Source organism: Notechis scutatus, chromosome 2, assembly GCF_049901735.1.
Source record: "Notechis scutatus isolate UNSWTSFEM ecotype Mainland chromosome 2, rNotScu1.2, whole genome shotgun sequence".
In the NCBI taxonomy this organism is placed as follows: domain Eukaryota; kingdom Metazoa; phylum Chordata; class Lepidosauria; order Squamata; family Elapidae; genus Notechis; species Notechis scutatus.
The window spans coordinates 79,660,372-79,675,794 of record NC_142010.1 but is presented as its reverse complement, the minus strand read 5'-3'; the positions used below and the strand labels follow the sequence as shown (position 1 = coordinate 79,675,794).

At 39.6% G+C, this 15,423-nt stretch overlaps 1 protein-coding gene across 2 annotated transcripts in view; it reads left to right on the top strand.

The window, feature by feature from the left end:
- The window catches only part of SPOCK1 (SPARC (osteonectin), cwcv and kazal like domains proteoglycan 1), a 528,048-nt gene that overhangs the window by 407,061 nt on the left and 105,564 nt on the right, over positions 1-15,423 (top strand). For both annotated transcript variants that reach the window (XM_087955273.1, XM_087955274.1), the window contains exon 6: positions 203-317. In XM_087955273.1, the coding sequence (XP_087811399.1) occupies positions 203-317 (115 nt within the window). The remainder of the gene's footprint in view (positions 1-202; positions 318-15,423) is intronic.

The following is a 15,423-nucleotide window of genomic DNA, read 5'->3' as shown; positions in this document are numbered from 1 at the left end:
GTACTCAGATGCAATTGGGAGCCAATGGCACTTTCAAAGTGGGCATAGCAAGAAGCACCAATGAGGACTGCAAGGTTACTTGGAAGTCAGACCACAAAAACTTATCTCAAGATTCTATTCTGATGACAATGTTTATTTTCACATCTGTGTCCCATTCCAATTTTACATCAAATAAATTGTATTTGTTTTCTTGTTTCTACAGTGCAAGTTGGAATTTCATGCCTGCACATCTGGCAAAAACATTATAGCTCGATGTGAAGGGCCTTGCCCATGTCTTCCAGGACAAGAGAGTCCAAAACACAAGACTGAGAAAACTGGTGAGTCTATCTGTTCAATTAAGTATCAGATTTCTTAGTAAATTTTATTATCCTAGTATTCTAGCAGGCCAATCCTATGCATATTTGACAAAAAGTGAGATCCCCTAAGCCCACTATTATTTCCCAGAAAATAATAGGATTGCCATTTATGAATTGGGTTGATAATACAATGAATATTTGGTTTACAAAAGTTGTTAATTATATTGTTCTTTTTGTTGGAATTAAGGAAAGTGGAATTAAAGAAAGATTGTTAACCAAGGCAGCATTCCAGACTCAGCAACAAATACAGACCAACTCTTGGAGCCTTGCAGCTGACTTACTAAATGTTAATGCAAGTTCATGTTAAGAGCAGTACAGAACAAGTACTTGACACTACTTTGTACGTTATCTTGTTAAGTGAGAAACTGAGAAGTGGTCAATAGAGAACAAAAACTACAACTGCTTGTTTCTGGATTTTTTAATGAACTATTTGAAGATTTTTGGTCAAAAGCCCCATCTTGGATTTCTGGTTAGCATGTCAAATAGGTTTTATCTGCCAGTGATTACTTCTGAACTGATAGACAATGATCAAAACAAAATGCTCCTGGATGGGCTAATTCACCCCTAGTTATTACCTCCCTTCCTACCTCTAGATTTCTGCCTGCAATTATATATATTATATGTATATGGAGAACTTATTCAGAATTGCCCTGTCCTATATTTCAGACCAGCCATTCATTACAAAGGAAAGATAATCCTTAAAAACCTAAGACACACAGAGCTGCAATGCATAGTTTTTTAGATGCCTCTTTCATGGTGGAACTAAGAAAGTGCTTTTTGAAGATAACTCAGTAGATGGATAAAAATGCCATTCTCACTGACTGTGTGATAAAACATAATAATCTGATGAGGTTGAGAACTATGCTGGCACTTTGTATCCTACTAGAAAGGTTACCTAATACCAAACAGGTCTTAGCACGATATGTGTCCACCCGTTTAACATGGGGGAAAAACAGAAAAAACAAAAATTATACTGGATTGGTCATCACTCAGGTCAACAAGAACTACAGCAGATGTTGTTGTGGCCCATTGGCTGCCAGCAGAGCTAGCTGCAGAGTCAGATGAGGAGGAGGTTGAGGGAGAGCCTGGGCAACTTTGGACCCTTTGGAAGGCTCTGATAAGGAAACAGCATCAGAGACAGAGGAAGATCCGGGCCCTTCCCTCCCACCCCCCCAGGTGGAGAGGTATCTGTCTTCAGGGCCTTAACTGAGTGAGGGGGAGAGGAATAGATGGGGCCGGACCCAAATGTGTATATGCACAGGGTGGAAAAGAGAGTTGAGCAAAGGAAAACAATAAGCCGGCTCTCAAGGAAAAGTTGACATGAATGCTAGCCAGCCCCTCCCTGCCTGGGAAATAAATAGTAGAAGTTTAGGAGTGGCAGACAACCTTTCTCTTTTATGATACAGCAAGTAATTCAGATTTCTTGGCCAGGTCTGTTGGAACTAATTATGTTTGATTTTTGTTTATCCACGTGAATAAAAAACTGTTCCTACCCTGTTTGAAAAGGGATTTGTTTGTACTCATGAGTAAGTGGCTTATCATTACTTACAGAGATTTATTACCAGAAATAAAGTATTCAAGGATGCAGAACTAGAAGAGATTCAGAAAAATTGTGAAAATTAAATTAAACACCTAAAAAGGATGTTCAACAACCAAGGCCTCATGGTTCTTATAAACAACAACAGAATGGAGGGCCTCTACAATGTGGGGGGGGGGGGAGTCATTCCAAAGGGCAGGTAGATGAGATTGAGAGCTATGGTGATGCAGTGGTTAGAATGCAATACTGCAGTCTACTTCTGCTGCCTGCCAGCTGCCTGCAGTTTGGCAGTTCGAATCTCACCAGGTTCAAAGTTGACTCAGCCTTCCATCTTTCTGAGATGGGTAAAATTAGGACCCAGATTGTTGGAGGTAGTATGTTGACTCTGTAAACCATTTAGAGAGAGCTGTAAAGCACTGTGAAGTGGTATATAAGTCTAAGTGCTATTGCTATTGTTTAATTAAAGGAATTCAGAACATGCCAACTCTTGCAGGATTGAATTAGCTGGGTAGATGTTATGGGAGACAGGTCAAATAACTGGGTCCTATGCTATGTAGGGCTTTACAGGCAACAATCAACACCTTGAATCTTACCAGGAAGCAAACTGGCACTTGATGTAGCTTGTGAAGCAGATGTGTTACATGGACATGCCCATTACTGCTTCCACCACCACATTCTGAACCAAGTGCTCTTCAAGGGAAAACCCATATATGTAGAGGTTGTTACAATAGTCAAATAGTCCAGTAGTCAAGCCATGAATTGAGTAAGGCATGCATGACTGACAAACCCAGCAAGACACCAAAATCACATTAAGAAAATTAAATGAGGAATGCTACTCTGTTCCAAAATCAAGATGGAATATCCTCAGATCTGAGTGGCCCAAACACCCACAGCTAGATAGCCTTGGAAGAATTGACTTAAAGACTCAAAATTAACATTGCTTAAAAAACTATGTACATAAAACAGATTTGAGAGGCCTTTTTATTGAAATACTTATTTTGTTCACTTCATTCATTTTGTCAGGTCAAATAAAATTGCATTCTTCAGCTGCAGATATAAAAATCAACATGTAATTGGGATGCACCATTCACAGAGTTCATCAGAATACTCACAAACATGCATGTATGCACACATACACACTTCTTAAGAAGCCATTTAGGTAATATGATCATATATATTTCATAAATGATAAAGAATGCATGTCGAGTGATGTACACACTTAGTCTCTGATAATATATTTTTTCTATAACCTTTAATATGCCCTTATCAGAAGTAGTACCATATTAATAAATTCCCAGTGACATTTTAAGCTCAGACAACAGAATAAATTGTAATAACTGTGAGGCTGATAAACTAAATTTGACAGCATGTAGGCATTCAGCAGGACAATCTTTTGTTTTGGCTGGATCTCTGATTCAGCTAATGCTGCAGACTAGAATTCTTTGTGATTTGATTGCTACATGACCACAGTAGACTATTATAAGAACACTTCTTGGTCTTTGGATGTTTGAGGCAATGGTTGTTTTGAAATGGAATTTCTAGTACTTATGTCACTGTACCCCAAATGCGTAAATGTTTAAAATTGATTTGCTATTTGTGTGAGTGCTACTTGTCTTCCCTTTTCAAGGAGAATGTCAAGTTTTCATCATGTCACAATCGAGGACAACAGCACTTTTTCTCATTCTTCCTTATTTTTGACATAGAAATCTTCAACAAATTTCTTCTCCTGACTAGAAAGAAGCAAAAATAGGACAGCAACACCCAGGATGAGCATTAATACTATATACCTCCTACTGGTTATTCTTCTCTCCCATAATTACAGGGATCAATCTTACTAGTTGTTACATAATTCTTGCTTTCCAAACTACCATTCTATTACTGTAATTCAAGCTATGCAAAATTCCCTGTTCCGACCTTTTTGCTCAATAAATGGGAATACGGACAAAAATAGTTCAAGAGAATAATGACAGAGAAGGTAGTTATGCATTATTCACTCCTCTACAGCTGCATACCAATGTCTTAACATACAAGTATGGTATATTAACTTAATGATACATACATAGTTTTAGACATGATATTTGATAAGGTTTTATTCAGAACGTAATACTACATAACCAGTGATTCGGTATCACAACTATTGAATATACTGTATTTTATTGCTATCTGCTGGTGCTGTGCTAATAATAGAAAAAAATTCTTAAACTTATCTCAATAAGTTTGTCAGATGCACATTTAGATTAGAATAGAATAGAATAAAATAGAATAGGATAGAATAGAATAGAACAGAATAGAATTCTTTATTGGCCAAGTGTGATTGGACACATAGGGAATTTGTCTTGGTGCAAATGCTTTCAGTGTACATAAAAGAAAAGATACATTCATCAAGAATCAAGAAGCATAAGGTACAACACTTAATAATAGTCATAGGGTACAATAAGCAATCAAATCATACTTGGAAATGGTCAATAAAAATTATTAGGATACAAGTAACAAGGTTACAGTCATAAGTGGGAGGAGATGGGTGAAGGGAAGGATGAGAGGATTAATAGTAATAGTAATGCAGACTTACTAAATAGTTTGACAGTATTGAGGGAATTATTTGTTTAGCAAAGTAATGGCGTTCGGGGGAAAGCTGTTCTTGTGTCTAGTTGTTCTGGTGTGTAGTGCTCTATAGCGTCATTTTGAAGGTAGGAGTTGAAACAGTTTATATCCAGGATGTGATGGGTCTGTAAATATTTTTGACAGTATACACATGCAGTATACAGGTCCACAATGGAAGGCAGGTTGGTAGCAATTGTTTTTTCTGCAGTCCTAATTATTCTCTGAAGTTTGTGTCTGTCTTTTTGGGTTGCAGAACCAAATCAGACAGTTATAGAGGTGCAGATGATAGACTCAATAATTCCTCTGTAGAACTGTATCAGCAGCTCCTTGGGCAGTTTGAGCTTTCTGGGTTGGCACAGAAAGAACATTCTTTGTTGTGCTTTTTGATGACATTTTTGATGTTAGGTGTCCATTGTAATATGATAGAACCTAGAATGTGAAGGTCTCTACTGTTGATACTGTATTGTCTAGTATTGTAAGAGATGGTAGTATGGGAGGGTTTCTCCTAAAGTCTACCACCATTTCTACAGTTTTGAGTATGTTCAGTTCCAAATTGTTCCAGTTACACCATGAGGCTAGTTGTACAACCTCCCGTCTGTATGCGGATTCATCGTTGTCTCGAATGAGACCAATCACTGTTGTATCATCTGCAAACTTCAATATTTTAACAGATGGATCGTTTGAGATGCAGTCATTGATATATAGAGAGAAGAGAAGTGAAAAAAGCACACAACCTTGGGGGGGGAGGGCTATGCTAATTGTACATGTATCAGATGTGATTCTGCCTAGCTTCACCTGCTACTTCCTGTCTGTTAGGAAGTTATAATATTTCTTTTGTAATGTATCGTTCTTATTATGGAGTTAGATTGGATTTGGCATTTTTAATCACCTATTGAGACCTTCTCAATTACCTGTGATAGGCAGATGTTCTTGCTTTATGGGGTTAAAGGGATGATGGTGGTGATTGTGATAATGATGATGATTTGTCACACAATCAACCAGATGTTTATACTGGATTTGTAATTTGAATCCATATATTAAGTTCTTCCCAAGGACCTAAGATAGGCAGATGTTGATGCTTGATAGTGTTAAAGATATTGTGGCAGGATATAAGATATTCCAAGTAAAGTTGCCCTTTGCAATTGAGTTAGTGTTCAGATGGTGTTCCAGATGTATTGACATTGCAACCTAGGCATCTATTACTATTAATACTGTCTTCATTTTCTTTTGCCACAATTGTTCCACTTCTGTTTGCAGGTTTTTGTATTTTGTGATTTTTTTTCTAGTTCTTTCTCTTCTACTCTGTTATTATTATTATTAATATCTGTTTACAACAAAGTCACATCTTCTAGTTTTTTTTATCTGGAGTAGGCCTTCATGTGCATCAAGTTCTTAGGAAGTCGTAATGTACCGGCATAGTTTATTTGCAGATCTAAGCAGTGTGGCCTTTGCAATGGACAGGCGGAGATTTTGTCAATGTGTAGTTTTTTTAAGTGCCAATAACCACTGGGACCACCATGGTTGGTTAATGCCATTATCTTTCATCTTTGCTTTTCAGAACTTGTTACTTGATGTCTTCTCTTCTACTAGTTCCTGGTATTGTCACATCCATTATCCATACTTTCTTCTTTTCAACCACGGTTATTATTATTATTTCCATTATTTAGAAGAAAGTAAATATTTTTGAATTATTATTATTTTTAAAAAAATCCCCAATGCAGAAGGAAGAAGGAAAGGTGGTTTGGTACAATCACATCCCACATAACAGCATTTAATAAATTTGCTGTCATTTTACCCACCAAAAAAATCAAAGCTTTTCCCTTAATGTCTTCACATAAGTATTGTTTTATTTAATTGGCTATATAATGACTATAATTAATGAAAGACCAGTCAGTGTACTGCTCCTGGTACTGTTTGTCATTCCACAGGAAACTCTTTTTAATGAGAGAATTTTCTTTTTGTGCCTGTGTTCTTAAACTTCATAAAAAATATTCTTCTTTATTCACAACAATGGGTCCAACTGTCTATTCGGTAATGTTGCCAAACAAATGTTGAATGATAAATGCCCATTTGATAAATGCCCAGCACTGAAACATGTTATCCTTTCAGCCAGCAGACTCCTGTTTTCTAAAATCAATCCAATACATTAAGTATTTCAGCAATGAGAAGAAGAAAATCCCAAAGACTGAAGCAAGAAACTATTATTATTTTAGAGTTAGGCAATACTTGCCCAAGGGGATCAGTCACAGTTTGCTTGATTATCAATTCCCAAGCCAGTGCCACAACATCTTTCTACATAATTATGGCAATACAGCAAAAAATTGTTTCAAGTACTCATATGAGAATAAGTGTTTTGGAGCTGCTTTAATGTGGAGGCCCCCAAGTCCTTCATCCTCACAGCTCTTTTCAACGATGTAGTAGTCCCTAAAGCATTTACTCTTCAGCCAAAAAAATCGAATTTTGTTCAAGTGTACAATATATGAATTACTGGAAAGAGAGAGGCAGTGTAAAATAAACATTGTGCTAATATTTATTAACTTCTACTTAAATAGTCATAATAACATACACACCAAAATAACTTCAATTAGTAGTAATAGATGTTTGTCTTTTAGGATCATAAAATAAATGCTAAGGTGAAATACCGTGAAGTAATAAGCGGCACAATTGCAGTCTGTTGTTCTTCCATTACCTGTTTTATTGATTTTTTTTCAGAACCAAAAAAAAAATGTTATCAGAAATTTTTATTGTAAAGATTAGTAAGTTAGACTCTAGAAACCTAGCTCTGACTTAGCCACAAAGCCAGCTGGGTGTCCTTGGGCCAGTTTCTCTTTTGCAGCCCTAGAAAAAAGGCAATTACAATCCACTTCTGAAAATGTTACCAAGGAAACAATATTGACTTGCCCAGACGGTCCCTGGGGAATCAGAAGGGATCCAAAGGTATTTTTTTTAAAAAATATTATATGTAACACTATATATTATATTCATGCAAAGTGCCAGTTTTGAAAGAGAATGCCTTTGAATGACATTTGCTCTAGTTCTGTAAAGTTTGTTTTATTATATTTTATTTACATTTCATACTTATTAACCATCCGCCTTCCCTCAGAGGGTTATTTTTAATTCCATAAACAATTATTCTTAAAAATACAAAAGCTAATATTCTCAAGGAAAGACTCCTTGACAAGTGTTCAATGGTTAAATGACAGAGTATTCAACAATCTACCTTTATGCACTTTGATCACTGCTGTGACAAGAATAATGTGACTGAATCTGTCTTTCTGATTTTGCTTTCTATGTAGCAGTAATTCCACATACTGTATTATTCTCTTTATAATTCACTGGGTTTTTAGTTTCATGATACATGAAATAATTCAATCACAGAAATCTAAATATGAGAACCCCAGCATAATAATGCTTATTCATCAGTATCGTTATACTACCACCACCTGTTCTTCCTTCTTCTAAATTGTGTATCTGTGAAAACGACAACAAAATAAAAGTATAAAGAGGGAACTTTTCAGCAAAAGCCTAGATTTGCTTCTATAGAGAGCAATGTTGAGATTTCTGGAAATATATGAAAAATGTATGATCCTCTGATGCTGTTTTTTCACAATTCCCAACATTCTTGGCTATTTGTCATACTAACTGGGGTGGATGGGATTTCACATAGAAAGCATGTAGTGAGTTATGGGCTTTCCATCCCATGCAGTCATTCCCTTTGAAGCAATGCTAATATGGCTTCATCTCTCCAAATCAAACAAAAGCTCTTTTACATTTATTCAAGAAATATTATTTGGAGAATGAGCACATACAAGTTGCCCTTGACTTAAAACCGCTTGTTTAGTGATGGTTCAAAGTTACAAAGGCCCTAAAAAAAAGTGATTTATGACCATTATATTACACTTACGGCCATTGCAGCATCTCCATGGTCATGTGATCAAAATTCAGAGGCTTGACAACTGATTCATATTTATGATGGTTGCAGTGTCCCAGGGTCCTGTGATCACCTTCTGCAACCTTCTGACAAGCAAAGTCAATGGGGAATCCAAATTACTTAACAGCTGTGTTGCGTTGCAATGCTGGGAACTCACTTTGACTCAGCACTATGAAGGGCTTTGATGCCTGGTGGTAGGGACATGTCACCTTGAACTGTGACTGGGGTTTCAGGTCCCCAGGAAGAGCTGGCACACAATGTGCAGGTTCTCCTGGACTTGCAGCTACTGCTTGATGAGAAGGTTGCAGCCATTGCTACAGGAACCGTTGTACAAAATTCTCTTATGCAGCAATTGCATCCTTCCTGGATTGAGAGGCCTTGCTCATTTTGAACACTTCCCATTTGGATTACAACATGGAGCTGCCCTTGAAAAAAATCTAAAAGTTACAATGGATCCAGACTGCACCAGTGTAAATCCCTAGATTTATACCCACATCATACTCCTGTTGCATGAGCTGCACTAGCTCCAGGGAGAATTTAAGGTGCAGGTTGTTCCCTTTAAAAGCCTTACATAGCGTGGGACTGGGTTTCCTGCAAGACCACTTTCCCCTTGGGCTATCTACCCATTCCACAGAGGACATCTGCCATCTTGTGCATCCTTGGAAAGTGCCTTTTCTACCGCAACCGCCACCCTATGGAATATGAGGTGTGACAGAGCACACTTAAAACTTGGCTCTTATTCCAGGTGTTAAGATAGGGCAAGGTCAATGTGGGATGAGAACGTGGGCTGCATCAAGGAAAGAGGTTGTAGCATCAGATTTTCTCTTTTTAGTTTTATCAATGTTGCATTTTCTATTTTATTGGTGTAAGCCACCCATTATTGTTTCAAGATAGGTGGCTATACAAATGTTTTAAAATAAGTAAATTAAATAAATAAGTTTTTAGGAGTTGCTGGCAGGTGCTGTATGATCATCCACCTAAGCCTCCAAATCATCTTTCCCCTTCCAATCTGTATTACAGTACAATCCATCTGTCTTTAACATCATTTGGGTATTGCTGTTTTAGAAACAGCAGGAAACATAATTAAGGAAGTTGTACAGAAACATGTAACGGATCGTACAGAATGTAGAGAGAGGCTAGATATTTAGTACATATTTTGTGTCAAATTGGGTTTAAAATATTTTAGTGATACTTAACCTTGAAGGGAATGCCAATCATATAGGAATTCATAAAAACTGAATTCCTCAACCATCTCTACAAACCTCATTGGCATGTGCATTAACCTTGTGAATTTCCTCAGGTCTACTTGTTCTTATCAGTATATTGAATTTTGATGGCACCCATTTATATGCACTCTTAGGGCACCAAAATATTCTATATACTGTGAAAAATGTAAGCTCCATTAAGTGTTGGAAAGAGACAGACAGGTGTTGGTGCCAGTATAATAAATAAGCTAAGTAATAGTTTATTTGGACACCACCCTTTTCCCCATGTAGGTTGTGTTTAAGATGGTTTGTGCAATTTAAATATAAGAAATTTGGATTTAGCAATTTGCATTAGTTTCAGTGTTATGATATGAAGCATACCAACATTCAAATAAGACTATGATTAGTCAGTTAACAATTATTCAGCAATATAGTATTAATTGTATCAGTAATATAAAATCATTATGAAACAGAAAACATATTCAATTAACAGTATTGAATCCAGGGTCCATGCCCATACTCCCACCCCACTTGCAAAGAATTGCATAAACTTTAAGAGCACTCACTTTCCGACAATTTCCCCAAACCCCAAAAACTTTAACCTTAGACTGTCTACTATTGACCTCACTCCTTTCCTAAGAGGTCTGCACCAACGTGCCTACCATCCCTGTCCTATTGTTTCTTTTCTTTCTTATTTGTATCCATTTCATGTGTTCATAACCATGCTTATACTTATACCTGTAATCTAATAATTGCTTGACAAATAAACAAACAAACAAATAAATAAATAAATAAAACAATAGAAGCAGGTCTTCCTTTTTGCCCAGGTCCTAAGCCATAAAGTAGGCTTGTTCTCAAACCAGCTCATTTCCTGATGCCCTTAGGCACCTAGCCATGGCTTGTATTAACTCAGGTTGTAAAAGCAAGCAAGAAAAGAAAAAGCTTGTAATTGCTGGAGTCAGAGATAACACTTACAGTTTGCAGATCACAGTGGTTAGGCTCACATCATATATGAAGCCAAAATCTCCAGAAAAAGTTCCCCTAAAATGGCTTAGGGTAACAAATCTGTGAACCCAACCAGAGATTTGTCTTCCCTTGTGCTTTTCAAAGGCAGCTGCCTTTATAAAGAATTCTGGGCTGAAAATGTCTCAAGGTGGGTAGAAGCTGCCAAACAAGCAAAGGCTACCCCACCTACTGATAGTTTTGTATTGGAGGCTTTTAGTGCAGCTTGGCTCTGAGTAAATGGACGGCTATCATTTGTTAGGAAGCTAGGTTTCATCTGGGTGCCTGGTTGGGGTGTGTTTGAGCTGGAGGTATCAGGGGGGATCTGTTTGTGCCCAGGTGTTTGCCTGGCTAGTGGTGTGAAGATTTTTTTGTTTGTGAGTGCAGGCTTCCAAATGATTGACAGTCTGGTGGAATCATCTCTTCTATTCATGCTTTCAGGTCTTTTTTCAATCTCTATGGCTTCTCTGATAATTCTGTGGCTGGGGTTTTCTATAGAGGCTAGGGTTTTGGTGCCATTGAAGTCGATGCTATGACCTGTGGCTTTCATGTGTTGGACTAGTGAGGAAGTGTGTTACAGCTTTTTTACTGCATTTTTGTGTTCATCCAGGTGGGTACTTATTCTTCTATTGGTCTGTCCAATGTATGTGGCTGGGCATGATGCACAGGGGACTTCATATATGCCTTGGTTTTCCAGGTCAATTTTATCTTTGGGGTTTCTAAGGATGGCTGCTATTTTTCTGTCTGTTTTTAAGGCAGTCTTGATGTGATGCCTGTGTAGTATCTTACTGATTTTGTCTATAGTACCTCTTATGTAGGGCAGGACAGCTGTTCCATAGGTCTGTTCATCTTCTAGGTCTCCATTATGTCTCAGTGTGTTTTTGTGGATCAAGCCGGTGATTTTGCTTTTGTGGAAGCCGTTGGCTGTCAGTACTTTAGTCAGAGTGCATAGTTCAGTCTTTATGTGTGTCTTGTCTGCCAGGCGTTTGGTTCTAGCAGTTAGTGTTTTGGCCATGGAGTTTATCTGTGCTGGGTGGTGGTGGGATTGGGCGTTGAGGTAGCGGTTGGTGTGTGTTTTCTTCTGGTATACGGTGTGTCCTAGTGTGCCATCTGTTTTTTTGTAGATTAGTGTGTGTGTGTGTGTGTGTGTGTGTGTGTATACGTTGCTACAACTTTAAAAGAACTACAATGACGTGGGAAAATACCCGAACCAAGCCGAATACCATACATGTAAGTACCCGCGAAAACTTAAGAAAACAGGAAGATGCTTAAGAAAAACTTAAGAAAAAAGGAAGATGCTTCTTCCTTTTAACTGCTAGTGGGGGTGACTTGATTGGGTGGGGGCTTGGCTGTGTTCTGATTGGGTGGGGGGTTTCAATGAGACTTCATCGAAACGTCACCTAGACACTTCCAATTTTGCGTGGGAGAAAACCCGAATAACCAAAGATCCATATATATATATATATATATATATATATATATATATATATATATATATATATATATATATATATATATATATTTGTTTTCTTAAGTTTTTGGTACTTACATGTATGGTCTGTGAGTCTGACTCACAGACGGTACAGAAGCCTGATGATGGCAGATGAGATTCTGCTGAAACGTTGCTACAACTTTAAAAGAACAACTACAATACGTGGAAAATACCGAACCAAGCCGAACACCATATATATATATATATATATATATATATATATATATATATATATATATATATATATATATATATATATATATATATATATATATATATATATATATATATATATATATATATATATATATGGATCTTTGGTTATTCGGGTTTTCTCCGCGTAAGATTGGAAGTGTCTAGGCGACGTTTGGCGATGAAGTCCCACTGCCATCTTCAGGCTGGTGTCTTGCTTTGGCCGAGCACCAGCCTGAAGATGCAGTGACCTCCTAACTGCTGCCTTGAGATCTCTTGAATCTACGCTGGGAGAAAACCAATAACCAAAGATCCACATACAAATACCAGCGAGAACCTCAGAAAATATATATATATATATATATATATATATATATATATATATATATATATATATATATATATATATATATATATATATATATATATATATTCTGTCTCGCCTTTCACACACACACAAACACAGGCAGGCAAGCTGGCTCGGACTTCACAGAGTTAATTCTTTGGAACTGATAATATTCTTGGCATTCCACCACATCCTGCCTGCCAAGTCCGAACTGATAGCAAATAAAATTTTACTCACAGAAAATCACAAGGCAGTCCACAAAGAAAATCTGAAGTAAGGTTAAACTTTGTCCCGTACAAAGTTTCAGGAGAAAACGATGAAGGTATTCTTGAGGGCCTCAAAAGCCTGTTGCTGCGGGGGGGGCACTGGAACGGGACCTTCTTTCGAAGGAGCTGGGTTATTGGACTTGTCAGCTTGGCAAAACCCGGGATGAAGGTCCGGTAATAATTAGCGAACCCCAATAGGCGTTGAACGTCCTTCACGCCATGAGGGGGTTCCCAACTACATAAGGCCTCCACCTTGCATGGGTCCATGGCGATGCCTTCGGGAGAGATGATGTGCCCAAGGAACTCTATGGAAGTCTGAAAGAAGAGACATTTCTCCAGCTTCGCATAAAGTTGGTGCTCCAGAAGGCATTGCAAGACCAGAGGAATGTGCTGAAGGTGCCTGTCCCTGGACCCAGAATAGATTAGAATATCGTACACCACCACGAACTGATCTAACATATCCCGAAACACATCATTCATCAGGTGCTGGAAGACTGCGGGGGCATTGGTCAACCCAAACGGCATCACAGTGTACTCAAAATGGCCACATCGGGTGCCAAATGCCATCTTCCATTCGTCCCCCTCTCGCATCTGCACCAGGTTGTAGGCCCCTCGAAGATCGAGCTTGGTGAAGATAGTGGCCTCTCTCAACCTCTCCAACAACTCCGGAATGAGCTGCAAGGGGTAGCTATTCCGCACCGTGATGCCGTTTAGTCGACGGTAATCACAGCACAAACGTAAGTCTTCCGTCTTCTTCTTGACAAAGAGGACTGGGGCTGAGAGAGGGGACGACGAAGGCCAGATGAACCCTCGGGCCATGTTTGTGTCCAAAAAGTCTTGTAGTGCGGCCAGCTCGGGCTCGGACATGGAGTACAAACGTCCCTTTGGCAGTGGTACATTGGGCAGAAGGTCCACTGGGCAATCATAGGGCCGATGCTGAGGTAACCAGTCCTCCTCCTTCTCACTGAACACATCCGTGAAGTCCGTCAGTTCAGGAGGTATGGAGGCAGAAGTGGTGATGTCCTGGCCAGCACAGGTGTGGCGGAAGTGGTCCACACACTGCAGACTCGGAAAAGAAATGGCGTTCCACGACCATGCCACCTGAGGATCATGAATCCTAAGCCAAGCCATGCCAAGGACTAATGGGAAATGGAGGTCCGCAGTGACATAAAAGTGGATCACCTCCTCATGTACTCCAATGACTAGGCATAAAGGCTGGGTGGCGAATTTAATTGGTCCTGCAATAAGTTCCCGCCCATCAATCGGAGGTTCCACCGGAACCAAGGGGACATCAAAATGGGCTGCAAAGGCCTAATCCATAAAGTTAGTCGTGGCCCCTGAGTCAACCAGCGCATTAACTGGAATCCCTTCCGACTGGTTAGCCAAGAAAATCTGAGTGTCGAAAATCAGATGCCGAGGGGGCCCAGAGTCAACCTCCGCTAATTCAGGCGGGTGTTTGATATGTGCCCAGCCTAGGGTTTCCCCCAGGTCAGACCTGCCCCATTTTCCGACTGATCACACCGAGATTCAGGCACAGGTTTGAGCGCCCCACTTCGCTTTAGAGGACAAGAAACAGCGAAATATCCTGCCCCCCTCACAATACAAGCACAAGCCCCCTTGGTGTCTCTGCGTTCGCTCCTGGGCCATCAGGTGAGGTCTGACCACTCCTAACTCTATTGGCTCCTTGGCCATTGCCACGACACATTGGGTGACCCGGGGCACTGTTAGCACAGGGCGCTGTGGTACAGATGTAGATGGCTGCTCCTGGACGGTGCGACAATTCTTTCGCCATTGGAGACGTGCGTTGATGCGCAAGCATTGCACCACCAGAGCGTCGAGGGTCGGGGCCGCTTCCACTCGAACTAACTCATCCTGCAGCTCATCTGACAGGCCCTCCTGGAAGGCGTCCATTAATGCTGCGTCATTCCAGTTGGAGTCCAGGCACAAAAGCAGAAATTCAGAAATAAACCCTTGGCGAAGGTCCTTAAGACGCCTGGCCGCTGTCTGCACTCGTATGGGGTCTTCATACATGTGGCGCATGTGTTGCCCCAAACCCTGGTAATTAGTTAATAACGGGCTGTTCTTGAGCAACAAAGGTGTGGCCCATCCAGCGGCCGAGCCAGAAAGGAGACTTATCACAAACCCCACCCGAGCCCGGTCATCTGGGAAATCCTCTGGCCTCATAGCCATAAATAACTGGCACTGTCCTATGAAAGCCGGGAACATCTCAGGCTGCCCAGAAAACTTATCTGGCACAGCCACTGGGCATTTCCAATGGGGAGGGGGAGGAGGAGCTGCATGAGCCTGCAGCAAAGCAAGTTGGGCTGTTAATTGAGCCACTTGCTGTTGTAGAGTTTGATTTTCATCTTGCAACTGTTGTTGAAACTGCTGCTGCTGGTCCATCTTAGGTAAAAGATGGTTTAAGTCAGGTACGGGACAAAAATGTTCTGTCTTACCTTTCCTCTTTCCGAAGAAATGAAAGAATACACACACAC